The 27,982-nt window shown below is 39.6% G+C and overlaps 2 protein-coding genes across 5 annotated transcripts; both read left to right on the top strand.

Moving 5' to 3' along the window:
* Positions 1-6: 6 nt before the first annotated feature.
* On the top strand, positions 7-11,574 carry golm1 (golgi membrane protein 1). Of its 4 annotated transcripts, none has more exons than XM_082554323.1 (11): positions 7-189; positions 1,281-1,422; positions 5,037-5,111; positions 5,440-5,494; positions 5,628-5,730; positions 5,882-6,002; positions 6,395-6,548; positions 6,669-6,896; positions 7,754-7,918; positions 8,502-8,600; positions 9,617-11,574. In XM_082554323.1, exons 2-10 carry the CDS (start codon positions 1,294-1,296, stop codon positions 8,597-8,599), a joined length of 1,128 nt encoding a protein of 375 aa, XP_082410449.1. In that variant the 5' UTR covers positions 7-189; positions 1,281-1,293; the 3' UTR covers position 8,600; positions 9,617-11,574. The 4 variants fall into 4 exon arrangements, with proteins under 4 accessions (XP_082410449.1, XP_082410448.1, XP_082410447.1 ...); XM_082554322.1 differs by having other exon boundaries at positions 5,037-5,204; positions 6,398-6,548; XM_082554321.1 differs by having other exon boundaries at positions 5,037-5,204.
* Positions 11,575-23,780: 12,206 nt separating this feature from the next.
* Positions 23,781-25,495, top strand: LOC309719324 (kallikrein-2-like). Its single transcript, XM_082555372.1, has 5 exons — positions 23,781-24,063; positions 24,168-24,330; positions 24,534-24,835; positions 24,914-25,053; positions 25,162-25,495. The coding sequence occupies exons 1-5, from the start codon at positions 24,027-24,029 to the stop codon at positions 25,309-25,311; spliced, it is 792 nt and encodes a 263-aa protein (XP_082411498.1). The 5' UTR covers positions 23,781-24,026; the 3' UTR covers positions 25,312-25,495.
* The last annotated feature ends 2,487 nt before the right edge of the window (positions 25,496-27,982 follow it).

Here is a 27,982-nt window from a genome sequence, read left to right as displayed (position 1 = left end):
CTTGAACGTTTCAATCCTAGGCAGCAGGCAGAGCACACAGACTGAGCTGTCTGTGTGGCAATGATGGATACAAGCTAATCGTCCAACGTTACAAAACGTCTACAAAAGCTGTTGGAATATATTACGAGGTGTCACTCCATATATCGCCTCACAAATTTGGCTCTGATTTCTGACAGGCAGACATATCCGGTAAGTAGGTTCGGCTGCTAGTTTTAGCTAAGCGACCTAAAAACGGTAACAGCAACTGTGAAGGAGCAGCGCTGCTAACAATGTTAGCGTTAGCTTGCAACGTTGAGTTCCTTCGCTTCTTCTTTTAGCATTGGCCCAAATTTAAAAACAGATAAATGTGGCCATTTCTTTACACGTTTATGTAGCTTTGTCACACATTTAATAAACAATATACATAAAAAAATTCGAAGTTAGTATTCCTGCTTTCTGTTGACCTGAATTTGTCTAATCAATTATACGAAGGACCCCTTTTTCTCGAGTTCCGTATTATCGCAACCGTCACGATACTGGTGGCTATGATTTATACTGCCAAACACAGCACAGGTATACCCTGGCTCCAGACCTGTGCTTTGATTTAGTAGTAGCCGTCAGATTTTTCTAACGTGATGTTAAATTGAAGGTTTGCTGGTCGTTAGTTTTGTTACATGTTAAACAGTTCTTTGCGCCTTTGCAATCCTTGGGTCATTTGTTTGACGAAGGAGAAACACGGAAAGCAGGAATCCGCATATTATTTACGTCGACAGTATGTATTACAAACTAGACAATACGGCACTTCGTCGGTGATGTGTAATGCTGCTCTTTAGTGTGTAGTTGTTGCATTTTAGCTCCCGTTGGTCCTTGGGAATGTCCTTCTAGCTTGTTTTTTTCCCCTCCCAATTAAAAACATTTTAACTGAGTCACCACTTTTGAGGACATCTTTTTGCTGTTTGTGGTGCTGGGTATGTTTCAGTGTGACACCGTACAGGTGTGTAATATTTGTAAACATAACACCAAAGCTGTGCATGTGTTGTTTCCAATAGAATCACTAAACATACTGTTGTCTGTATGTATGTGCAAATAACATTTCCTGTGTAAGCTTTTTGTGTTTTTGCTGACAAAAAAGCTGCAACAAGCGACAGCGAGCTTTTTTTTTTTTTTTTTTTTTTTACATGTCTGCAACCAACTTGCAAAACCACCACCTTTTTGCCAGAAATGCACAGAAAATATGTATTTAAAAGATGCAGTTAGAAAATGAAGTGTGCTAACCGTGGCTGTGCTTTGTGTGTTTTCAGTTGGTAGACAGCAATGGGTGGGCTGGGGAACGGGCGTCGTGGAGTAAGGTCACCGCCTCTTATGATTGCCGCTCTGATCGCCTGTATCTTGGTTCTGGGCTTTAACTACTGGGTGTCCAGCTCCCGCAACCTGGAGCTTGAGGTGGGTTAAAAAATATTCAAACTCTTCCTCATTTCTTATTTCTTTTGCGTGCTTACATGTTTGTTTGTTTTTACATCTTTCTTTAATAGTCCTTACTTTGATGTTGTGTTGCATGTGTTTTATTTTACCAATATAAATGTGCCAAGAACTGTTCTCGCTTACCGACTTAAAAGAAAATATAAATACTATCATAATTTGGAGGCCTTTGTGACCTTGTAATGATTGCACCAATTATAAATTTATTCTTTTTTTCTTTCACAATCACTATTCACACATAACTTTGAACTTTGAGTGTCTCCTTTCTTGTAAAATGCTTAGAAGTTAGGCAAGGTTTATACTACCTTGCCCTACCTCACCCCAAAAACGACAGATGGGGAAATATTGTTTGCTTGTTTGCGTTTCCACACAATTACCAGGAAGCTATGCAACACATGCAATTTATACAGTATATATACATTTCTTGCTGTATTTCCTTTTCCGTAAAATACCCATAATTTATGCAGTGCTTAAATTTACTTAACCTCCTAAGACCCGAACTCTTCCACAGTATGCATTTCTAATTTCTCTTTGATATTTGAGCATATCTGTCCTAGGAGGTTAAAATGTAATTATTTCGTCTTCCCTGTAAAATACCTGAAGTTAGGCAATACTAATAACTTCACTGCTGCATTACCTAAAATTACTTACAAATTGCTTAAAATTACTTACATAGCCTCCTGACTACCAGCAATGCAAATTTGTCCTCTGTAGAGCACCTTTCTAAACCTGAATATCTCCCATGCACTGCATACTACAGAATTGCCTCCTTTTGGTATCTACAGAGTACATTTAGGGCTTTCCAATGATACCAAATGTGAAGGGGTGGAGCTTTGGGAACTTTAGTTTTTTCATTAAGGAACATGGCAGCCACCGCTGCAAGCACATTTTATGGGAAGAAGAAAAGTAAGTGCATAAAACTTCTTATTGAGCAATTTTTAGCTATAAATGTTGTTAACATATTTTAAATAAGTCTCTTAATAACACATTAAAACATAGTATGCTTAATTCTAACTTCATTTTAGTATAGTATTGAAGTGTTTAAAAAATGTCCTCCATAGTGGACATTTGTAGTCATTTCCTCCATTTTGTTCTGTTTTTTAAATGACCAGAAAAGGAGTCCTTTTTAGAAGCAGAAAGAAATTTATTGCAGTTTGATGAGGGAAACCCAGATCTTGAGTTGTCTGATGAAGAAGATCATAGGGAATAAGCCCTTGAAGAAGAAAGAAGGAGGAGCATCAGGGATGGTACTCAGACCTGAACTTGCTGTCATTAAGTGGTTGGACAGTTGTCATGGCATCCTCTGCCTATGGCAATCAACCTCAGGACAGATGCACAAGATGGTCTAAGAAAAACAAAAGGTTTGTCCATGTGCCAAGTCCACTGCCAATTTCTGAGTACACTACCAATATAGGTGACGTGGACCTTGTTGCCGAATGTTGAGTTTCTACAGGATGGTCTCTCGCACTCAGAAATTGACAGTATGTGCAGTTTTCTACTTTTTGATCTGGCAATCACCAACTCGTGGCTTCAGTATAGCAGTGACTTGCAGTTTTGGGGGAAGAAACCACTACAGTTCCTTGAGTTCAAACTTCTCCTTGGTGAAGAGTTGAAGCAAATGTTTGCCATCAAAGTTCATTTTTACACGTTTGGCCTTCCAATGTCCTCTGCAGTGGACATGTGATATCTAAAAAATGTAAACTTTTTTTTCCCAAAAAATTATTTCAGTCTTCTAATTACCTTACAAACATTGGGGGATTTAAATTTTTTTTTGATTGGACAACATTTTTTTTCCTGGTAGTCAGGAGGATAGTACCCGGCATTTCATCTCCGACAAAGTTATCCCCGAGAGAAGTAAAGCAAGTGTGTAAGTCCATCTCTGAATGTTTTTAAAGCATTCCTGCGTTAAGCTTAACGAGCGACTGCCTCTCGCTCTCCGGCTGCTACTTCAATCATGAAACTGCTTAATGATCAGCTGATCGGCTTTTCTGTCATGAGTCCGTGTCTCTTGTTTGCTTTTGGCCCACTTTGCACCAGAAAGAGGAAACCAGCGGCTGAACAACAGCAGCACGTTTAAGCTTGATCAGCTGTTGTTAGAATTTATTTAATATTACTTTCTACACCAGGATCCTTTTCTACGCAGCTGACGGCTGTAACTGTGCAGGGGCGGATCTAGCAAAGTTTAGCCAGGGGGGCCGATAGGGCATTAACAGGGAAAAGGGGGCACAAAGACATACTTTTCTTTCTTATTCTCATTTAAAATGTCGAGCTTTTAATTATTTAATATTTATCTGAATCTTACACCCAAAGTTTTAATCTGATGTAAAATGTATAGAAGTCCATTATTGTATATAGTAACTGTTAAGTCTAATATACCCTAGTAAGCTATAGTACTTTTTCCTTTGGGAAGGTACCATCTGTGCAGTCTGCAATTTTGTTGAAGAAAGATGTTGAATCTATTTAATATTTCTTGAAAAATAATTGATTTCTGTGCATTTTTTTTCACACTGCATCAAATTAAGGTTGATTACGTCGATTAAGCATCATGAGGTGGAGTGTGAGGGGTGGTTCCCTATTTTTTATTTATTTATTTTTGTTGTTGCTGGGAGTTGGAACCCTATTAGTTAGGTTGCTTAATATTTATGCTAAGTACTCTTTAAAATACCAGAATAGGGAGGATGGTGTAGGTTTAAGTTTATTAGATTGATCAGTATTGCTGAACTATGAAATATTTTTTTTTGCATACAGGTATAACAGAATAGCTTTAGTGTAGTTGTTGTTTTAAACTTGAGTATGAACTTATACAAAATGCAGCAAGATATTTAAAAAACAGTTTTGTTGATTAAAAAAACACTATATCGGATTCATATCGGTATCGGCAGATATCCAAATTTATGATAAATTTTCTTCAATTGTGGATAATGGCTCTCACCGTGTTTCAATTAGATGTGGCTTTGTAACACTTTTCAGATTGATAGATGTCAGTGACTTTGTATTTCATCCGTTAAGAGTTTTTGAGTTTTCTTTAGATTGCGACATGATGTGTTGCTTCTTGAGATATTTTAGCCTACTTCGCTTTGTCAGATAGGTTCTATTTAACTGATTTCTTAATTCAACAGGTCTGACAGTGAATAGTGAATAGTAACATTGAATCAGTATTCCAAAAAATGTGGTTAATCTCAGTTAATTGATCATTTTAAATCTGCGTCTTTATCAAATTTTAATATTTGATGATCTGAAGTATGTAAGGGTGACAAATAATTAGGGTTTTTTTTTCAGTCCAGTTTTTATTGTTGTTTAATATATTGCATTAAATGGCAAGACATTTCTGTCAAATAAGGTAAGAAAGACTCCTTTTTTTTTTTAGCTTAATTGACACAGGAAATAAGGTAAAACATGCATGTATAACTATATATATCTATATGCATAGTTAACCCTTAAAGACTCATTCTGAACCAGGACGTTTCTGTCATTTTGTTCTCTTCATATGGATGTTATCATGACCCATGACAAATTCTAAATAAGTGGTCTATATAAAAAGCAGTAACGTGATACTGATCTTGCTGCATGTGACACAGACTAAACTGTATGAGCTGGAGGGCCAGGTGCGACGTGGAGCAGACGAGATGAAGAAGAAGAAGGAGTTCGAACAGGTGATCGAGAAACAAAAGGATCAGATCAGCAACATACAAAGTCTCTATAAGAGCAAGCTGGAGGGAGCTGAGATCTCCTGCAGCCAACACAAGGTGCACACAAACAAAACTGGTGACAATAAAACCTTTATGTGCACAAACGCCACCTCAGAGGCGCTGTCTATCAGCTCTTGTCACAAGGGAATCCTTGGGCCAATGAACACACTTTTCTGATTTACTCACTGTTGCGATTCACACCACATAAACATTTTATCAGGGAAAAATTTCATATGAACAATAAATAAGTGTGATAAGTGAGTATTGACATGCGTTGTGTGTTTGTGTTTAGGCCACACTGCAGCAGAACATTTCCTCCAGTGTAAAAACCATACAGGAACTCAAAGGTAACATAATGTTTAGCTTCTGCCCCTTTATTTGATTAAAGTGTTGCGTTGACTTAACAACCATCACATGGCCGCTACAAAACTGTGAAGTTAATTTCATGTATGTGTATGTGTGTCTTTGTGTGTACTGTAGGTCAGCTGAGTTGGCTGAATGATGCTCTGGGGAAACTTGAGAAAGAGCTGCAGAGTTGCCAAGGCAACATCAACACACTTAATAACAAACTTATGTATGACATGTAAGAAAATGATTCATTATTATTATTTTTTTTTTTATTTTTTTTTTAGTACACACTTATATTTGTATGCATCTGTTTGTAAAGAAAGTATGATCACTGCACATGCCAGTATAATATGCTACTGTTTACTGTCTGTGTGTTGTGTATGTAGGACCCAGTGTAACGCCCAGGTGCTGTCCCAGAAAGAGCTGTGCAATGAGAGAGTGGCTGCCGCTAAACTTGAAGCTGAGAAGAAAATGCAGAAGCTCATCCATACACCTGTCTCCTCACAGGTGGGTTTGGCTTTCCTGTTAAGCAGCGAAGCATGTGAAAAGATGCAAAGTCACTAGTCTTTCGACATGATTGAGACTTGGGCAGAGGGGTGGACCTGATTCTTTTCCTTTTTTTTTTTTTTTTTTTTTTTTTTTTTTTGTCACCAACCCCGTTATGTTAATCAGGACAAGGTAAAATCTTAATGTCTTAAAACACTTTCCTACCATACGTGATTATCGTCACTACTGTTTTTACATTTTACCATTTTACTGTTTTTACATGCAAATGGGGAAATTTGAGTTCCTTTTGCTCGTGTTTGTTTGCGCATCTAGGCAAAAAAATAAAAAACCCTCTAATTCTGCATGGCAAGAGCTATGGAGCTGTGACACAGAATTGTATATTAATTTCTTAGCAGGAAAATGTTGGAGCAGTGGAAATCAACAAGTCAGTCAAGGCCCTGTCTGATGGAATTCCAGCAACTGCTTCAAGCCAAACACCAAGTTTCTCTCAACCCAAAGGCAATAAAGTCCATGAACTACTGACAAATGAAATAATGGTGGATATAAGTAAGACAAAAAACATAAATGGTCTGCTTAACTGAAATATACACTTGTACATATTGTGTGTCTAAGCATAGTTGGTGGACAACCTCACATTGCACTTGCTTTTTGTTATTTTCTTTCTAGTTCCCAGCGCTCCAGTGGAGCAGCCTACATCAAAGGATCTCTCCAAAGCAGGGCCAGAGTCCGTTCCCGCAACTGCTGCATTGAAACAGGAAGACAAACAGCCACAAGAAGGAGCTGACAATGCAGATGAGGTGGAAGGAGAGACTGGTAAACTTTTGGAGAATAATCTGATTGAAGACAAAGAGAATGAGGCGATGGATGCTCATGAAGAAGATCCTCAGACAGAAGGTAAATAATTTGGATAGTCACACAGATTTAATGTATTAGCAGCTGTGTTTTGCTGCCTGGCAATCACACGTCCTGTTGTTTAGTGGAAAGACTTTACCACAGGGCCCAAACCAGTACTAACTGAGCACTTCCTCTTACTGTTTTTAAAATTTGAGAAAACTCTTCAGTTTAGTGAACAGAACCTCTTTGTTATGTAAGAGTGTTTTTATTAGAGGTAATTTTCTTTAAAACTTCTTCCTACTTCTTCCTACAATATTGGTGCTGATCGCTCCACAAAAGCTGCTGTACATGTGCACATGTATGAAAGCAAGTGTTATATTATAGTTTTTCATTTTCTAATTATGGTTTTATTATTTCATTTTGAATTTTAATTTTAGTTAGCATCCAGAGTTGATTTTCTTATTTCAGTTTAGTTTTTAACTGTTTGAAAATGCTTAGTTTCTGTGTTAGCTTTAATATTTTATTTATTAGTCTTTGGAGGGAATATGTTAGAGACAAGATTCAGGAAAATCAGTCCATTTAAATGTTTTTCAAACATGTTTTTTGTTTTTTTGTCATTTGAGTTAACTATAATGTTTTTTCACATCTAGTTTTTGTTTTTAAGATTAGTTTTAGTTAACGATAATAATTTCTTTTGCTAATATATTTATAACTTGGAGTGTGTGTGAGAAAACTCGCCAGCATGTTTTACCAACAACCTCATTGACTGAGTAGCAAGAGATTATCTATCTATAGATTTTAGGCTATTCTTATAGACTTTTCAGCAAAAACAATGCACTTGTTTTATATGGTTATATTTTGACATCTTTTATACCTTTTTTAATGTATTTCATTCTATCTGTGATTTGTTCTTTCAGAAGCAGACCCTGGAATGGAAGGGATGCTGATTGGTCGAGGAAAGGCTGATGAAACTCAAGCTGGTCAGAAACTTCAGGAACCAGAAGAGTACGACGCAGATGAACAAGTCGTGGGTGGAGAAGATTTAGAAAAACCACAGGAGAACAAACAGGATGAAAATATAGGTATGTGTTTTTAAATAAGCATTTAGAGAGTGAGCGCATTCTGGTCTCGACAGGCTTTATGTCAGTAGGAAGGATGATTCTGAATGCCAGAGATAACCACTGTCCTTCAATCAAACTTTATCGTATAGCCCTTGGCAGTCCTAGTATAAATTTTTATGCAAAGTAAAATGTCATATGGCAATATAATCACTATAGCTATGTTTATGTTCTCTAGCGAGCACAACAACAGAACAAGCACAGGCAATAGCTGCAGGGTTCGTACGGGTGCTTGAAATCCTTGAAAATGCTTGAATTTTAATGTTGTCTTTTCAAGGTTTGAAAAGGGCTTGAATTTCAGATGTGGTGCTTAAAAGTGCTTGAAAGTGTAGCTGTATTTCATTCACCTCAAACAACTATCTGATTGAATAGTTTTCCTTTCAGATATTCGTGTATTTATTTTGTCATTAGACATTTTTTTTCAATATCATGATCTAACTTTGAGGCCATATTGGCCGGTAATAGTGATCATTACAAAAATAAATGTACGTTGTCATTTTAGAAAGTTCTTGTTTCTTTTTAATAACCATGTTGTACTTGTTGGTAGACAAGGTCATGGAGGATGAACTGGCTGACTACAATGGAGATGATGAGAATGAAGGGGAGCCTGAAGCAGACAAACAAGCTGAGCTAGCTCAAATCTAAGGTATACACTCAGACTCACACACTATTGTCTTGCTCCGTGGCATTCACATACTCTATTCTTCAGGTCGTGATGAAAAAAACACTGACTCAACATGATATGCAGTGTAATTGCTGAAATAATGTCGTATCAAGCACACGTTTTTGTTCAGAGAGCAATCTGAATTTGATTTTCTTCATGCTTACTTAATTTTATGAGTTTAACGACTATTTAGCATCCACCCATTCTGCATTACTCCACTGCAAATTACAAAGATGAGCCATCTGGAGTTATTGATCTGGCCTTCCTTAAGGGTTTTAACCTAATGATGGACTCCTTCACTTGCTTCAGCATCTGTATGAGTCTCATATTTAGAGTTAAAGTTGAACAGTTACCATATCCAAGTTCAACACTTAGAATAAACTCATATTTGCTTAATTATTTGTGGAATAACAAGGAAACTGGCGTCACCAGGCCCTGAAGCTGTTGATCAGCCAATCATCCAGTTGCTTTTCAGCCTTTAAAAATGGGAGATGATGTATAAAAATGACTGTATGTTCTGAACAGTTCACAGTACTTTTGTTAAACTCCTTGAATTAAAGCTAAAGGTCTGCATATTAACTTCTTGGCAAAACTGTACATGTCAAAAAGTTCAGCAAGTGAGAGACTAATAATTATTTTGAAAGACAACCCCCTGCATCCCGACTGAGCTCAGCAGAATCAGGAAAGCAGCCAGCAACAAAGAAGAGAAAATATGATACAGTTCTATGTAAATATCCTGTGGTGATGAGTGTGGGAGATGGCCAGGCTGGAGCCAGGCCCAGTCATTTTACTGCAGAAACAAAACCATGAATAAACATAAAAAGGAAAAGCTACACTTGGGAACTAAAGTCTGATACAGCAGCATGTAGTAATAAATCAGTAAATAAGTACCAAGATGAAAATGAAAAGCTCAGTACATCATGCATACAGACAGTTAAGGAAACAGTTGGCACATTCGTTCACTGATGCATCTTTTTCTGAATGTATTTTTGTTGCAGGGCACAGCTTGAGAAGGATGCCGGATATCAGATTGGGGAAACAGGATCTGCTTTACATCCACAATGCTGTAAAGGTTCAAGCAGCTCGGGGGAAAATAAACATCAAATAGAATTCACTGTATGAAAAACTGGTTAAAAGTAGCTTCCTGGATGACTTTCTTTAATCTTTTAATTTGATATTTTCTTATCATCTACTATTTAACTCATGTCTCAAGACTGTCGACTTGGAAAAACTGAATACCTGGAATTCAAGCATTGTAATGACGTGTTGACTTTCACTGTTTGTCTAGTTTTCAGTGGTTTTAAGGTTTGAAAAGCTGCAACAAGTTTAAAGATCTGAGTAATTTCTGTCACAGAATTGCTCCATCTGGCCGCCGCTCTACAAGATTCAACAGCATGTTGAACAAAGCCTTAACTCACTCATAGAAATGATTTTGACTTTCGGGTCAGAGGTCAAGATATGCTAATAATTATGTTAGTTCTAAAGCGCCATTATCAAACTGTTCAGAGCTGCATTTTCAATCACAGCGTGTCAAACGTGTGAGTTTTAAATTATAATGAAATGGAATTGCTGGAAAATGCTGACACGTAGTACGTTCTTTACCTGATCATAGGTTAACATTTTGACTGTCTTTGGTCTGCGGGGCTAAATGGACTGTGCATTATGTCTATAAGTGGAAGGGGGGGGTCTGACAATTGCTGTTACATTATGAAGGGCATTTCCATGGAGCGGGGATGGCACCTCAAGCTTTATTTCTCCTGCACTAATTTGGAAGCAGTTAGGCAAATGTCAAGTAATATTAGCTAGATGTCAGGTGTAATTATATCCAGATTATTTTCTGCCTTTTGTTGTATGCAGGTTTGTCTGCGCTCTGCTCTCTATAGAAAAATTGACTAAAGAGCTGCAATTATAGACAGTGTTAGAAGTGTAATCACTGTAATTTTCATAACACCGTGGTTATCATTGCAAGTATCCTGACGCGTGCAGTGCAAATTTCTCTTCCTAGGCTACTTTTCATTTGCCAATTTGAATTTTTTTCTTTCTTTGGGTGGTTAAAGTACAATAGGTTTCTAACGCAGTGACATTCATCTGCCTGGTGTGACGATGGGTTTGACTGCTGGTGTTATTCAGCCCACAGAAACTTCTATTTTCAGTTCAAGCACCTAAAATATCCTGTACCATTGTTTTGTTCTGTTGATTTTAAAGCACACGATCTGCCTTTTGGTAGAAAGTGTGCAGCCGCCAAATTAATGTGGTCTTCACGTTACACGTAAATGCATTAGCTTCAGTGCAGAAGCACAGACAGACTATATGTGGAGGAATGTATGAGCTGTAGTTGTTTCTCAAGCTCTGAAGCACACACAGGTAAACTAAAAGCTTCTCGGATACAACATTGTTTAGGTATCATAGATGGAGTTTGTCTACTGTATAATTTTCCGTCTAAAATCAGTTACATCATTTCTTGAAATGACTGAAATATTTTTTTAAAAAAAAGTGTCATTATGAAATTCTTGACCTAATCAGAGGTTGCAGAGCTTGGGAAGCAACTGTTCATTTCAAATTCTAGATCAAATAGCTTTGATCCTTTTAGCAACACGGACTAAGAGATGATAGTCGATAGGCAGCAGCACTATCTCATGCTTGAACATAAGTCAACATCACTCCTGCAGCAGCACTCCTCAAAACTAATCAATGCAATTTTGCTGCCTTGTTGTCTCCCTTTTGGCCCATCTGCAGGGAACTTGCGTTACAGATTTTTATTTTTATTTTTTGATTGTGTTATTTTATTTATGTTTTTTATTGTTTGTTTCAGCGTCTAACTTTGCAATCCTTGATAACTACTGCATTGTTTTCAGGAAGTTTTGTTTACTGAACTCAAAAGTATGTGTAGCCTGAGAGAATGTTTTATGATTTTTATTAATTAGATTAACTTTTATTAAAATTTGATTTGTTGGAATTTGCATTTTATTTTATTCTGCTGAACAAATTTGTGAAAGATTTTTAAAAAAATCATTGCCTTTATTGACAATAAAAATGTTTTTATTTCCTCTATCGATACATTTTCATGAGGGAGTAATATGTCACAAAGCTCAAATCATATGAAAGTTTACAGGTGTAAATCCTTCAGTAAAAATGATCAGCTCTTTACAGGCTTCCATTTTCCCTGTTTCATTCAAAAGTGCTCTAATCACACCACTGCTCAACAAAAAAGAACTAATTATAAACCTATTTCTAATCTTTCTTTCCTCAGCAAAATATTTGAAAAAATGTTCATAAAAAATTGAATGAATATCTTTAGATAAGTACCAGTCAGGTTTCAGAACTAATCACAGCTCTTATTTAAAGCTTGAAGATCGAGAATGACTCACTTTTAGTTATTTAGTTGTAACTCTTCTCAGCTTCACTGCTCATCAAAATATTTTAAGTCAAAGGCATCATGATTGAGTTTAACAAGCCAGGTTCTCAAATTGTAAGACTGACGTTTATGTGCTTCAATTAGTAGTTTTAGACTTGCAGAAATAAAACTTTAGGCAGGGGTACCTCAAGCTGCTGTCCTTGGTCCACTGCTCATTAGCCTTTACATAACATTTACAAAGGTTGGTTTATACATTTAGAGAGTGGGGCAAAAAAGTATTTAGTCAGCCACCGATTGTGCAAGTTCCCCCACTTAAAATGATGACAGAGGTCAGTAATTTGTACCAGAGGTACACTTCAACTGTGAGAGACAGAATGTGAAAAAAAAATCCATGAATCCACATGGTAGGATTTGTAAAGAATTTATTCGTAAATCAGGGTGGAAAATAAGTATTTGGTCACCTCAAACAAGGAAAATCTCTGGCTCTCACAGACCTGTAACGTCTTCTGTAAGAAGCTTTTCTGTCCCCCACTCGTTACCTGTATGAATGGCACCTGTTTGAACTCATCATCTGTATAAAAGACACCTGTCCACAGCCTCAAACAGTCAGACTCCAAACTCCGCCATGGCCAAGACCAAAGAGCTTTCGAAGGACACCAGGAAAAGTATTGTAGACCTGCACCAGACTGGGAAGAGTGAATCTACAATAGGCAAGCAGCTTGGTGTGAAAAAATCAACTGTGGGAGCAATCATCAGAAAATGGAAGACATACAAGACCACTGATAATCTCCCACGATCTGGGGCTCCACGCAAGATCTCATCCCGTGGGGTCAAAATGATCATGAGAACGGTGAGCAAAGATCCCAGAACCACACGGGGGGACCTGGTGAATGACCTGCAGAGAGCTGGGACCAAAGTAACAAAGGTCACCATCAGTAACACACTACAACGGCAGGGAATCAAATCCCGCAGTGCCAGACGTGTACCGCTGCTGAAGCCAGTGCATGTCCAGGCCCGTCTGAAGTTTGCCAGAGAGCACATGGATGATACAGCAGAGGATTGGGAGAATGTCATGTGGTCAGATGAAACCAAAGTAGAACTTTTTGGTATAAACTCAACTCGTCGTGTTTGGAGAAAGAAGAATACTGAGTTACATCCCAAGAACACCATACCTACTGTGAAGCATGGGGGTGGAAACATCATGCTATGGGGCTGTTTTTCTGCCAAGGGGACAGGACGACTGATCCGTGTTAAGGACAGAATGAATGGGGCCATGTATCGTGAGATTTTGAGCCAAAACCTCCTTCCATCAGTGAGAACTTTGAAGATGAAACGAGGCTGGGTCTTCCAACATGACAATGATCCAAAACACACCGCCCGGGCAACAAAGGAGTGGCTCCGTAAGAAGCATTTGAAAGTCCTGGAGTGGCCTAGCCAGTCTCCAGACCTCAACCCCATAGAAAATCTGTGGCGGGAGTTGAAAGTCCGTGTTGCTCGGCGACAGCCCCAAAACATCACTGCTCTCGAGAAGATCTGCATGGAGGAATGGGCCAAAATACCAGCTACTGTGTGTGCAAACCTGGTAAAGACCTATAGTAAACGTTTGACCTCTGTTATTGCCAACAAAGGTTATGTTACAAAGTATTGAGTTGTATTTTTGTTATTGACCAAATACTTATTTTCCACCCTGATTTACGAATAAATTCTTTACAAATCCTACCATGTGGATTCATGGATTTTTTTTTTCTTCACATTCTGTCTCTCACAGTTGAAGTGTACCTCTGGTGCAAATTACTGACCTCTGTCATCATTTTAAGTGGGGGAACTTGCACAATCGGTAGCTGACTAAATACTTTTTTGCCCCACTGTACCATGAAGGTTGGTGGAGTGACCACATCCCGAACAATCTTGCACTCGCTCAATAAACCTAAAAATGTATTGATTTCTTCTTCTATTGATATTGATTTCGTAACCCCTGCCCCCACCTGTGCATGGGGACAGTACGCTGTACTGTAAAAGTGTAAGTTGAGGATAACTGGATGACTGGCGCTTTGAATTTGTATGGCGTATCCACAAATTTAATTATTATGCATATACCGTAATATGGTATATTTTCATTCTTGGTGGTATGACTTTTTTTTTTTTTTTTTTTAAACTTTGTAAACTTTTGCTGTACCTGTAGCTGAGGGCATGTACGGTTACATGAAACCCAACTGTGGGTGTGTTACGCCCTCTAGTGGTGTAATTGTGCATTGGAATGCCGTGCTGAATGCTTATAATAATAATAATAATAATAATAATGGATTGGATTTATATAGCGCTTTTCAAGGCACCCAAAGCGCTTTATAACAGGTCAGCTCTCTGACCCACGAGGTTGTGTTCTGTTAACATTTAAAGAAAGCATCTTCCTTGGGGGGCTCAACCGGGGTAGCGGTCACGTCCGGTTGAGGGCTCTGTTGGCTCTCAGGTAACTGTTTCCTCGCGGCTGCGTGCAGCGGGGCTAGGGGAGGGTCTGTGCTGACGGACGTGGGTTACTGACCTGGCAACCTGGCTGCCCCTGGGTGGGTCCGGGATGGGCGTGAGGTTCTGGGGGTGCTCCGTCTCTGGGCGGGGGCCCGGGCCGGGCCTCGGGGGCTCGGGTCCTGGTTGGTGTGTTGCCGGGGTTGTGGGCGGGTGGGTGCATGGGGCCCCGGCCCTGGAGCAGGGTGCCGCCGGTGCATCGAGCCGCCTGGGGGGCTCTTCAACTGGTGGGGGGGATGGTCACATCTGGCAGGAGCTTTCTTCTCTCAGGAACTCTCTGCAGGAGGGGGAGATACAGGAGAGGTGGAGGAAGATCTCAGCCTGGGCGTTTACCGTCTTATGTAGTCTGGAAGATGTGTGGTTGGTGGGGTGGGTGCAGTTTTCTCTGTGGTGGGGTTGGGTGGACTGTCCAGGGCTCTGTGGAGCCGGGGGGCGCTACTGCACTGGGCCCCGGTCTGATGGGCCTGGGCCCCCCTTCCCTGGCGGGTCGCGGAGGGTGGGAGTGCCTACTGGGGTCAGCGGGGGAGCTGGCCCCAGGGAGGGGTTACCTGCCCCTCCCTTCCTTCCCTCCCCATCTCCAGCTGCCTCCCTCTTCCCGCTCCTCCACAACCACCCACACATGCAGGGCCTTGGAGTGGGGGTATGTCACCAGGGTGCAGAGGAGGCTACCCCCCCCCCTGTCCCCTTCTGGCTGCCTCTGCCTCAATTTTATCCCACAACTTAGACATTCACATTATTCACACTCTCATTACACATACATATAGGATCTTGGGGGTGGGCACAATCACGGAGTCCAAATCACCATCAGGGTGTATACCTCACCCCTGACGTCGTTGCCCACCTCTCAATTTTAAATACACTTAGTCATTGAGGGCTATCAGGAGGGACTATGCGCTTACCTGCTGCTCCTTGGCAGGTAGCTCCATGCCCTCCTGGGTTTTAATTGCACCTTAGAACACATATGCATCAACACTACAATGAGCGGGTGGAGGGAGGTTTGGAGTCTTCTCCCACCCCCATTCTCTGCGGCCTGCTGGAGCGGGGGGGCTAGTAGGAGGAGTTGGCCGTCCGACTGCGGTCTGGGGTGTGGGGCCTCCCTGCTGCTGCGGAGTCGGGGTGGTCTGCCTCTCCCCACCGCAGGGAAAAGGGTAACACCACCTGGGTCTGGGTGCAATTCCCCCCTCCAGGGGCAAGGGTACCTAGACCCGGTTTGTAGAGTACGCTTGGGGAGTGTGATTGTGTGTACAGCGTCTCTTTATGTCTGTCTCCACGTTGGTTGAGTGTGGAGTGAGTGCATATGAGAGCATGAGGGTGGGAATGGATGTTTGTGTCTGTGTGTGCCTGTATGTCTGTGTCTATATGTCAGGTTGGGTATCAGACGCCACCTCTCTGGGGACACCTCAGGCCCTCCAAGGTTTGGAGGCCTATCTCCACCCACCACCACTTCCCCTGCCGGTGGCGGACTCCCTCAGGTGTCGGTGTGTTGGTGGTTCTTTGTGTCTGGGGGTGGGCGTCCGGGTACACACCGGCTCACTCCTTGGCGGCCGCTTGTCGGGGCCTGGGGCCTGGGGCTCGCTCGGGCCCCTTTGGAGGTGGGGTGCCCCCGGCCTCTCGGCCTAGGGCTCGGTCACTCAGGCGCAGCTGGGGGCCGGCGGAGCTCACGGGCGCGTCACTGCAACCCCCCCTGGCTTCTGCTCCGCGGCTGCTGAGTGAGCCCTCATCTGGGACTCTCCTCAGCTCTTACTGGAACAGTGGCGCGGCTGCCCCTCTGTTGGTCTTCCATGGTCTCTTGTGTTCTGGGGGCCTCTGGATGTCTGGAGTTTTGATCTCCTCCATACCCGCTTCACACCCTGGAGGACGGGGCTGTGGCCCCCCCACACTCCCTAGCAGATCATTACATGGAGAAACCTTTGGAATGCAAGCATGCTGATCCACACAGGTATGCACACATGGGTATTCACAGACGCGGACTAAAGCTTTCTTGGCTGCTGCCTCAAAGCACACTGTGCGCTGTCTATCTTGCGTGCTGCACAATATCGTTTATTACTTAGTAAATACTGATATCTATGACTAGCTAGTTTATTGTGATGGTGCTTTGTTTTCTCTATTATTATGTTGCTCTTTGTTGTTTGCTGTCTCCTCTGTTTGTTTGTTTGTTTGTTTGTTTGTTTTTTCTCCATACAGGTGACCCAGGAGTTTTTTTTTTTTTTTTTTTGTCTCTCTTCCCCCCCCTTCTCACCGTCTCTTCTCCCCTTGGGTTTTCTTTCTTTCTCTCCCCCTCTCTCTCTCATTCATTCCCCCTGTCCTATTTATTAAAAAAAAAAAAAAAAAAAAAAAATGACAAAGGATGAACTGAAGCTCTGCCATCACGTAATGTCGCATACTGCTGTTTCTGATGTCATTTAAAAAAAAAAAAAAAAAAAAAACATTTAAAGAAAGCACTTTTCCCATTTACTATAAACAAACAAACCAAAAAGAATTCTCAACGTCTCACAGAATTTCAACTCCTATCTTTTTCAGCTTATCTCTTTAGAGATCACCACAAGGGAATTATCTGCCTCCAGCTCATCCTATCCATAACATCTTCTTCCTTTGCACCAATCTTCTGCATGTCCTTCTTGACTACATCCATGAATTTCCTCTGTGGTCTTCAGTTTTTCCAAGTGCCTAGCAGCTCCATCATTAACATGATTCATCCACTATCCCTCCTCCACACATGTCCAAACCTTGCCTCTCTAACTTTGTCTCTAAAACGTTTGACCCGAGCTGTTCCTCTGATGTACTTAATTAACAGAACAACATGTTAGTAATTAGGGTTGATAAACTATTATTAGCCTAAATAAATTACAGAAATAAATAATCTGATACTTTTGTCTTTGTACGTGTGACAGAGTAGGCTGTATGAGCTGACCAGTTGAGCAGTAGTAGAGTAAATGAAATATAGGAGTTTCAGCTGGAGCCTCATAGAAGGTCCCTACAAGAGACAGCTGAGGTGAGCTGAGCACACCTGCAGCCAACACAAGGTGCACACAAACACAGTGAGTGAGAAAAAACAGGTGAACTAAAACTGTGTCAGCTGCAGCCACAAGGACGATTGGGCACAGGACATGTCTGACTTCCTCGCTCTATTGGTTCACATTAAACAACCACATGATCAGATCAAATTTCAACATAAAGTGTAAAGTAGGTGTGAATCTTGATATCGGGTGTGTCTCTGTATCTTGGGCAGCACTGCAGCACAACGCTTTCTGTAGTTCAAACATTACACAGAGCTCAACAGAAACTGTTAATGTTTAACCTCTTCATTTGTTTGAAATATTGCAGTAGTTTAACAGCTATCAGAGCTGTGGGTGTGTGTTCAAGTGACTCTTTCAGTCATTGATCAATGGTCTTTGATCAGTGGTTATTGATAAATGGCCATGACAATTTGCATGTCAATGATCAAGAAACTGACCTCACAGCCCATTGTTTGTCAGTGGTGCTAATTTCAGTCATTATGCAAATGTACTCTAAACCTGCAACCCTGAATAAAACAATTATATCAAAATATATGGGATGTATGGATGTTTTTAACTGTGAAGCATTAAAGTTATTCCGGTGGTCTTAAATTAAAAAGATGAAATTTGATGTGATAGCAGGTGCCCTTTAAGAAGTTTTCCAAAATTATAACTCTCCAAAATGGTCACAGGTCCAGCTGGTATGCAAAACCCCGCTACCCTGTATTTTAGTACACTCCTTCCCATTTCTCCTATCTTCTTAACTCCCACCTAACAGTACATGTAACTGCCATGTTAGGCATCTCACACCACTTGGCTCATGCTATAAAAAAGACGCAGGATCAGACCTGAAGTGACCCACATCCAGAGGGACCAGGATGATGCTTTCCTTTGTCTTTGTTTTTGCGCTGGTAACTCAAGAATATGAAGGAAAACTACTCGTTTTCCTTCATATTCTTGTCTACGTTCACGCTTTTGTTGAGTCACTTCACCAATGAGAGGGAATGGTGTTTAAAGCTAGTGTGTCATCAGGAGCACGAAGTGAAGGTGAAGTGAAAATCAAAGATAAAACAGAGTTACTAAATTTTTAAGCTGCTCAGTAATATTGTTGTTATTATATTATGTGCTCATATAAGCTTATCTCTCCTTTTTCTATTCTTTTCTTTTTTTTTTGCAGGATGGTCAAAGTGAAGATTGGCTTAAATAACCAAGTACCATTTTTGAAACAAATTAAAGTTTTTTTAAAACTATTTTTTAGGATCCCCCCAAAATCTTGAACGGGACATTGATCCTAAACAACAGTTTACCTTCAAAGAAGGTGATCAACCCCATGATATTATGCTGATAAAACTGAATAGGGTTTGTGAGCACAACTCCAGATTTTAGTATGCTCTAGAATAGCCCCAACATACCAGATGATTGAGACTATGCTGTAGAATTTGGGTTTAACTGTCATTTCTTTCTGTTTTCCATAAAAAAAAGTTTCATATTTCAGCCACACTCCCACTTCATAGAGCACATAGTGTGATATCAAGCTGACCCATTGTTAAATGAGCACTGACAAATCTGTAGAACAAGGCACCTTCATTTATGTGAACTAAGTAAAACTCAAGATCATAGTATGTGCTAGAATTCTGTTTTGTCGGATCACGTTCAGTTTTGATGATACACTTGCAGAGACATTGTTTCAGCAACCTTAGTGTGTAGGGTCTTGACATTTATTTCCATCCAGATTTACACTGATTTTTCTCCCAGTTGTGTATCTCGATAGTGAGTCTGTATGTTTTCACACAAAGCACATCCCAAGATTCTCAGTGAGGTTAACGCCTGGGTCATGTGCTCCCTTAACTGCTCATTTACAATTCAGTTAAGGGCAGTCAAACACTTCACTGTCCAGTCTTAAATAATTTTTACTATGAGCCTAAACAAAAGTGGTAAATAATCCAATACTTATGTCTTTGTACATGTCACAGAGTAGGCTGTATGAGCCGACCAGCTGCAGAGTAAAAGAGATAAAATAGTTTCAGCTGCAGCCACAAGGAAGATTGGGGGCACAGGATGTGTCTGACTTCCTCGCTCTAGTGTCTTACATCATACAACCACATTATCAGGTCAAAATTTAATATAACTGTGAGGGTTAATATTGGCTGTGTTTTTTGTATCTGCAGAAAACTGACTAGATTGCTGTTAACAATGTAACACTGTCAAAAGTGTTCATTAAAAACTGTTTACTACATACTCAAGTAAAGTACAGATACCTGAATGGTCTACTTAAGTACTGTAACAAAATATTTTTACTTCATTACTTCCCACCTTTCGCTGTAAAGCAAGTAAATCTGGTGATGATTTGTTGGCTAAAACACTTCAGCCATTCTAAATCTTTCTGAAAGTGACGAGGGCACAGGTGACGTGAGAGGAGGTGGAGAAGGAAAGTTAATGCTGCCACCTCTGACACACTGAGCCACAGATTCACACACTTCTCACACTCAGTCACACATCCATTCATTTTCTCATGTAGGCTGAAACAACAAACAAATTCATCACTCATAACAAAGTTATTGAGAACATCAGGGGGGCAGAGAGAAATAATTACAGCTCTGCGATGGTGTAAACATAAAATCACACAGCTGCTCAGAGCCGACCTCATGATGCCCAGTAAAAGATCTGAGGTTATTATGTCCGTGCGATATCAAACTGTAATCTAGTAAAAGAAATACACTGTATATGTATGCAGTGCATATTACTGTTGTAACATTAACAATAGGTGAATTCATCATTCCATACACAATAATGTGAGGACTGTGCCGCTAATGTTGTTTCATAAATATGAACCCATCTCTTGAGTGCATTTTCTGTAATTTCTCTGGTTACAATTTGTTGCTCTTGTGCCACAATAAGAGGAAAATGATAGAGGTTCATGTATTATGTTGTGTTTCATGTTCAATGAAATCCAGTTTACATTTGAAAACGCTACACAGAATAGTTTGTAGGAAAGAGTAAGTCAGTGTCGATGAATACAGTGAAATCCCAAAAATGGTGTAAAAGAAAAGTAATTATTAAAATACTCAAAAAACAAAGTACTGCAAAAATGAAAACAGAAATTAAAAAAATAATAAATAACTTATTTTTATAAAAAGGTGCTTTTAACACTTTAAATCCAAAAAAATTCAGACATCCAAGCAACGTCCCTGATATATGGTATGTACATTTATATATGAATTCCTCACTTGCCCTTTTGGTGGTCTTTATCCTTCAAGCTCGGGTCCTCAACCAGAGGCCTGGGAGTTAAAAGATCCTACACAGTATTTCAGCTGTTCCTAGGCCTGCTATTACCAGTTTTCTTTTACCTTGAATAGTGGTTCTGATACTCACAGTCCTCAGCCTCCTTCCTTCTGCTTAGCTTACAGTCTCAGGATGCTGGATTTGGGGTGAAACCCTCCATGCAAAGTAAGGAGCTTTCTTGTCTTGATGTCAGCGGGTTCTGTCTGCTCCCAGATATTTGACAATCTTCACATCATAGGTGTTAATCAACTTAATCAACCTGTTCGTCCCTTTCAGCTGACTCCTCTGGACTTGCCTTACTCTCATCTGGAGGCGCACCTGCAGGTAGTTGACAAGGAGCAGAGGACTGTAGTTGCGATAGATATGGCGCTTCCAGTAGGCAGCTGGAAGATGTGGTCCCAGTGGTAATGGGAGCATTAGGAGCGGTAACCAAATTGGAAGAGTGGCTCCAGCAGATTCCAGTTTGAACATCAGGTCCCTGTCCAGAAGAATGCAATCCTAGGAACAGCCAAGATACTGACAGGACCCTCAGGCTCTGTTAGAGCTCTAGTATCACACACATACTACTCCCCACTGGGTGAAAATAAGATATATATAAATATAATAATAAAATAATTTTGTTTATCAAATGACCATAGATAAACAGAAAGTACATAACAGCGTCAGGATCTTAACAGTGGCACTGGGATGTAGGGATTTCCCAGTATTGTAAACCTTTATATGTTGTGTTGCACATCTATTCCTGGGTTTAAGGTTTATGCTTATATCACATTAAGGTTTTTAATGAAGGCGAAATCATCAGTTGTTTCACGGTGTGGTGGCATGCAGAGAGGATAGGTTGACACCTTATCTTCCCCTTCTGTTTGTGTGTGCATGTTAAATGCTTTGCTTCGTGCTCGGGTTGTTTAAACTGATTACTGAACTATGCAATTAAATTAAATGACATTTTCGCTCTTCATGTGCAATGACTAAAGCACCGAGTGGAGGGACTATTTGACCTGTCCACTGGGGGCGCTGTCTGCCCTTGTAATATCTATGTTGTCTGAGCAATGACGTATGATTTCTAGTGTTAACGATGGATTCCGAAATAACTGATTGGTGGAGAAATGCATACTGACTGTTTTTTGGCTGTGTCTGCTGCAAACGCTGCTACTGAACTGCCTAATTTCCACAAAGGAAGTTTGAATGAAATAAATGTGACAACAGAAACTAAGAATGATGAAGCTGCGATTGCAACATGAGGCTTTAGAAAAAGAAAGTGGAAGGTTGTAAAAGGAGCTTAAAATGCAAATGAATGCAATCAAATATCTGATACCTGCAATGCTTATGCAACAAAGTGAAAAAAGTCAGTAGTTGAAAACTGTCATCCAGCTGTCTGATACTGCCTTAATGATTTTGCTGTGCAGATTCAGTCTCTGCTTTAGCGGCTCTGGAGTGTATTGTTTACATATTCACCCAGCAAGTGAAAGATCCCCCGACACACTTTTAAATGGAAAGCTTAAATGAAAATTAATTTGATAAAAGTCAACTAACAGAATAAGTAATAATATTATGGTGAATGATGAAACGTTTCTCCATCCAGATGAACAGAATCAACATTTTGGGAATATTATGAATCATATGTGGCCTTTTGTTTTGTGCAGATGTTCTGCTCTGTGTAGAAACTTACTATATAGCTATATTAGCTCGTGATGTTAGATGTGTTATCACTGTAATTTTCATAATGCTACAGTCACCATTCCAAGTATTCCTGAAACACCATGGCCTTCAGCTTCTGTGCTCCTGGCTGGTTCAAAGGTTCAGGAGTGGATTAAAGAACTGAAACATAAAACCTGGAAACTGTCATTTAATATATATATAATAATTCCCCACTCGCCCCTGTGGGCGGTCTATCCTTCAAGCTCGGGTCCTCGGGACCTGTTCAGTATCTTAGCTGTATACTGTATATTCAAAAGGCTACTGAGTAGTCTTCACTTTATCATCAAACATTAAGTTCACAAGTTTTCTCGTTACAACAATTACTGTTTTTGAATAGACTGGGTTTTAAAAACATGTTTTACACATTTTAACTATAACTTTTGCACGTAGTTCAACAGAAAGTCCAATAAGAAGCAATACACAATAACGGAAAACAGTATCAGCTTGATCGCATTTGGTTACAAAGGATTTGGTTAAGCATATGTATCTCTTCATGATTTTGAATATACAAAATACTATGGATATGTTGATATGGGTTCCAAAGCAACTAAAGGAATATTGTATATACATTCTCATACATTGGGCTATTAAGCTGTTTAAGCAGCTCCATTTAACTTTGACCTAAAATACAATATAAAACTATAGCAGGCAACTCCAATATAAAATAAAAGGTAAGCCTATAATTTGGGCTTACCTCTACTAAAGTAATTGTACATGTGGAGGATACTATGACACATATAGTAAAATAATTGAACTAACACTAATAGAAATGAATAAATAAACAGCTAAAAGAAATACATACATGAGCAAAAGCAGTCTATAGAACATTTATAGAGCTCATGTTGGAAAACCCGAGTGTGTTTGGCTCAACACTATTCAGATCAGAATTTTGACTGTAAAAGCTGCCAGACAGTACAGCATTAAAAAATTAATTAACAAATAATTACATTTGGAGGATGACTTCAGTAGCATGTTGTCATATATACCATAATTCTAAGTGTTTTATTTTTATATAAGTGGATAGTGTTTAATTGACCCAGATCTCTAGCAGGATTTTCCAGGGAGACAGTGGGAAACTAAGTTTCTCCACCCAATATGATATAAAGAACTAACTTTTAATTTAAGCCCAAATCAAATCATCATTCATCATATATTGCAATAAATATACTCTAAGTTACATGGAAAAAGCACAAGGCTGCTAAACTATTTTATTTTGAAGTGCAGAGTTTAAGGTGATATAAATTTAAAAAGGCCTGTCTTAAAAGTTTGAAAAATTCTTTAAAAAATGAAACGAATCCCACAAGTTTAGTTTGAGGTAAAAAGGGGCTCCAAACTGGTTCTTCTAGTTCAGGAGGTCAGAGGTGCAGCTGGTATGCAAAAACCTGTTCAGTATTTTAAATACACTCCTTCCCATTTCTCCAATCCTCTGCATGTCCCACCCTAACGGTACATTTGACTGCCATATTAGGCATCTCACACCACTTGGTTCATGCTATAAAAAAGACACAGGATCAGACTTTTGGTCACCTGAAGTGATCCACATCCAGAGGGACCAGGATGATGCTTTCCTTTGTCTTTGTTTTTGTGCTCGCTGGTGAGTTGTTTTCCTTCATATTCTTGTCTACGTTCACGTTTTTAAAAGGAAGAAATTATTTAGCACGAGTGCACTTTTCACCCTTCTCTCCCTCCTCGTGTCAGGTTGTGCATCAGGAGACATTGAGAAGAGGATTGTTGGGGGAGTATCCTGTAATGAGGACAGGCAGTATCATGTCCAGATAGACTCTGTTCAGGGGGGCATGACCTGCGGAGGCGCTCTGATTAACACCCGCTGGGTCATCACGGCTTCTCATTGTGCCGAACGGTAAGAAACTGCAGCTTTTGTTGAGTCACTTCACCAATGAGAGGGAATGGTGTTTAAAGCTAGTGTGTCATCAGGAGCACGAAGTGAAGGTGAAGTGAAAATCAAAGATAAAACAGAGTGACTAAATTTTTAAGCTGTTCAGTAATATTGTTGTTATTATATTATGTACTGAAATAAACAAAGCAATTTCTTTTTTTTTGCAGGTTGGTCAAAGTGAAGATTGCCTTAAACAACCAAGTACCATTATTGAAAAAAATGACAGGTTTTTTTAAGAAGCTTTTTAAAGGATCCCCCAAAAATCTTGAGCAGAACATTGATCCTAAACAACAGTTTACCTTCAAAGACGGTGATCAACCCCATGATATTATGCTGATAAAACTGAATGAGGATGTGAATCCTAAACTTCCCACTATCAGGCTTCCTCCTGCTGAAGGGTGTCAAAAACCAAATATGAATGATCCTGTTCAGATTGGAGGATGGGGTTTCAAGACAGCTGATGTGAAAAGTAAGGAAACCCTCAGACACTAGATCCAGTTTTTGGAAATAGAAATAAGTTTAATAATGCTTTATCTTATTTCCTCAGAGACCAGCAACCCCAAGAATTTAAAGTGCGCTATGACTGAGATAGTTCAGTGTGGAGAGAATGATAAACCTGATAGTAAATACTTTAGTGATGAGTCTACCACCATGTGTGCTCATAAACCTGGCGTGGAGTCCTGTTTTGTAAGCAAACTGTTTGATATATTAACCCCGAGTTGGTTTTAATATTAAACTTTAAACACTGACATTTAAAACGATCTAACCTCTGAACTCTGTCTGAATGTCTTCCAGGGTGATGCTGGTACAGCTGTGGAGTACAACAGCATTTTACATGGAATAATTGTCAGTAACCCTGTTGATAAGTGTGCAAATCCTATTGTAATGCTGAATATTTGTCGCTACAGACAGTGGATTGCTGACACCATGCTGAACAATCCATGAGTAAACCACAGAGGAAATACGTTTCCCTTAAAAATGTCATTTCTCATTTTTCCTAATTTATTCTGAGAGTTTAAAATAAACTGGAAAAGATCAGAGACCTGAGAAGCTGAAGCCAAGTATGGTTGCAATATAAACAGCTTGGCACTGTTTTCATCTATGAATAAAAATGATGTGGTTACCTGAAGTTCATGTCTTATCTGATGTCTGTTTGAGGCATTTGAATATCAGATGTTTGTTTTCCATAAAAATGTGATCACTTTCAAATTTCATGCACCCTTTTACTTCATATGAGACGTTCTGTAATGTCAGGCTGACCCACGGTTGATTGAGTGCCGGCAGAATAAATCATCTCCTTCATTTATGTTAAATGAGCACAACTCCAGATTATAGTATGTGCCAGAATACCCCCAACATACAAGATGATTGAGACTATGCTGTAGAATTTGGGTTTAACTGTAGTTTCTATTAAAAATACACTTTCTCATTTTAGAATATAAAGTACCTGAAGTGTAACACAATAAAAATATTTCTGCACAAAACCGAACATTACAATAAAGCCTGATTCTCCGTTTGAATAAGATTTATCAATTTAAATTCAATCAATTTATTTATAAGCACATTTAAAAACACAGGTTGACCAAAGTGCTGTACACAGTAAAAAACGTAAAAAGTAGAACAAACACAGACAGAGAATAAAACACGAACTCAGTCGCAATTAAAAGCTAAAAAGTAAAAATGTGTTTTCAGATGTGTTTTAAAAATGTCGAGTGTCGGAGAGATCCTAATATGAAGGGGCAGACTGTTCCAAAGTTTGGCCCAACAATCACAAAGGCCCGGTCTCCTCTGTTTTTTAGCCTAGAAGCAACATCAGCTGACCTGAGGGTTTTATTTGGAGTATTTTTAGTTAAAAGGTCAGAGAGGTATGACGGAGCTAATCCATTCAGAGACTTAAACACAAGCAATAACATCTTAAAATCAATTCTACAACGTTCTGGAAGCCAGTGCCACTTAGTGGCCATCTGTCTTTGAGACATGTTTTATTTTTTCAAGGACTGGATATGCAGTCAGCTCACCCTGGATACTGATTACAAAGCTTGAGAGGAAATCATCTGTCAACAAGCTTCCTCAATTTACTGAGACGGTACAATGATCATTTTTTATTTATTTTCCAAAAAATAATTAAATTACAGACAGACTGAAAGTCCATGCTGCTTAAAAATTTACAGTTCAAGGTGAACCCCACAAAGGTTCGTCTCACATCTGCTAAAAAAACATCACGATGATCCCTGAGACTTTTGGGAAACTATTCTGCGGACTGACGAAGAAAGCTGAACTTTTTGGAAGGTTTGAGCCCTGTTAGTTAGTGTAAAACTGGCACTGCATAAAACTGAGATCATATTAACAGTCAAACGCGGTGGTGGTAGTGTGATAGTCTGGGTCTGCTTTGCTGCTTCAGGATGACCTGCTGTGATTGATGGCACCATGAATGTTGATCTCTACTAGAAAATCCTGAAGGAGAATGTCCGGCCATCAGTTTGTCACTTGAAGCTCAAGCACTCTTAGGTTACGCAGCAAGTCCACCTCTGAATGGCTTAAAAAAATAAATAAAAGGAAGGTTTCAGAGTGGCCTAATCAAAGTCCGGAGTTAAATCAGATTTAGATGTTTTGGCATGATTTTAAAAGGGCCGCTCATGGTTGAAAACCCTCCAGTGTGGCTGAGGCAATTTTCCAAAGAAGAGCGGGCCACAATTCCTCCCTCTCCCCCAGAGACGAGAAAGACTCATAGTCAGTTAAACCAAATGCTTGATTGCTTTACTCAGGCAATCTGTCTTGTCCTGAAATTTCTTTGATGATCTAAAACATATGAGTATGACAAATGTGCAAAAAAATAAAAATAAAAATAAAAATCAATCAATCGTGAAGCAGGTAAATACTTTGTTGCAGCACTGTATTAATATATTTTTGTCTTCTTGTGATGTGTGATGATGGCTGTGGTGTTCTCGTGTTAAATAAAAGGGGTAGGCCTTGATGGTTCCTGGCCTGTAAAATAGGAGTACCATTACTTTTCAAACAGAGGGATAGATCTTCAAAATATTTAAGCTTGAGAAAATTAAATTTTCTCAATTGTAAGAAATATATGTTTAAAATGACGGAAAGCTCTGGTATCTCATTGCCCAGATTGTTCTGAAAATAGAAAAATGAAAAAAAAATTAACTGACAGAATGTCTTTTGTTTTCTGTGAAAACACTGTAAAGCAAATTTAAAGGGGAGATTTAGTGGAATGTTCATCGCAGGGTGTTTAGCCAATGTAAAAATGTAGTTTGATCTCTTGGTTTGTGAGTCTTCTATCCTGTCTTCCTTCTCTCACCCCAACCGGTTGCAGCAGATGGCCCCGCCTCTCCCTGAGCCTGGTTCTGCTGGAGGTTTCTTCCTGTTAAAAGGGAGTTTTTCCTTCCCACTGTTGCCAAAGTGGTTGCTCATAGGGAGTCATATGATTGTTGGGTTTTTTCTCTGTATATATTATTGTAGGGTCTACCTTACAATATAGAGCGCCTTGAGGCGACTGTTGTTGTGATTTGGCGCTGGATAAATAAAATTGAACTGAATTGAGCTTCAGTTGTTTTGTGTGTATATTGTATGAGTGTAGACATGTTCATAGATAAACATTCAT

The sequence above is a fragment of the Aulonocara stuartgranti genome (genome assembly GCF_965226115.1).
Source record: "Aulonocara stuartgranti genome assembly, chromosome: 12".
NCBI lineage: Eukaryota > Metazoa > Chordata > Actinopteri > Cichliformes > Cichlidae > Aulonocara > Aulonocara stuartgranti.
Note: the sequence above shows the minus strand (reverse complement) of the source record. Positions and strands in the feature narration are given on the sequence as shown.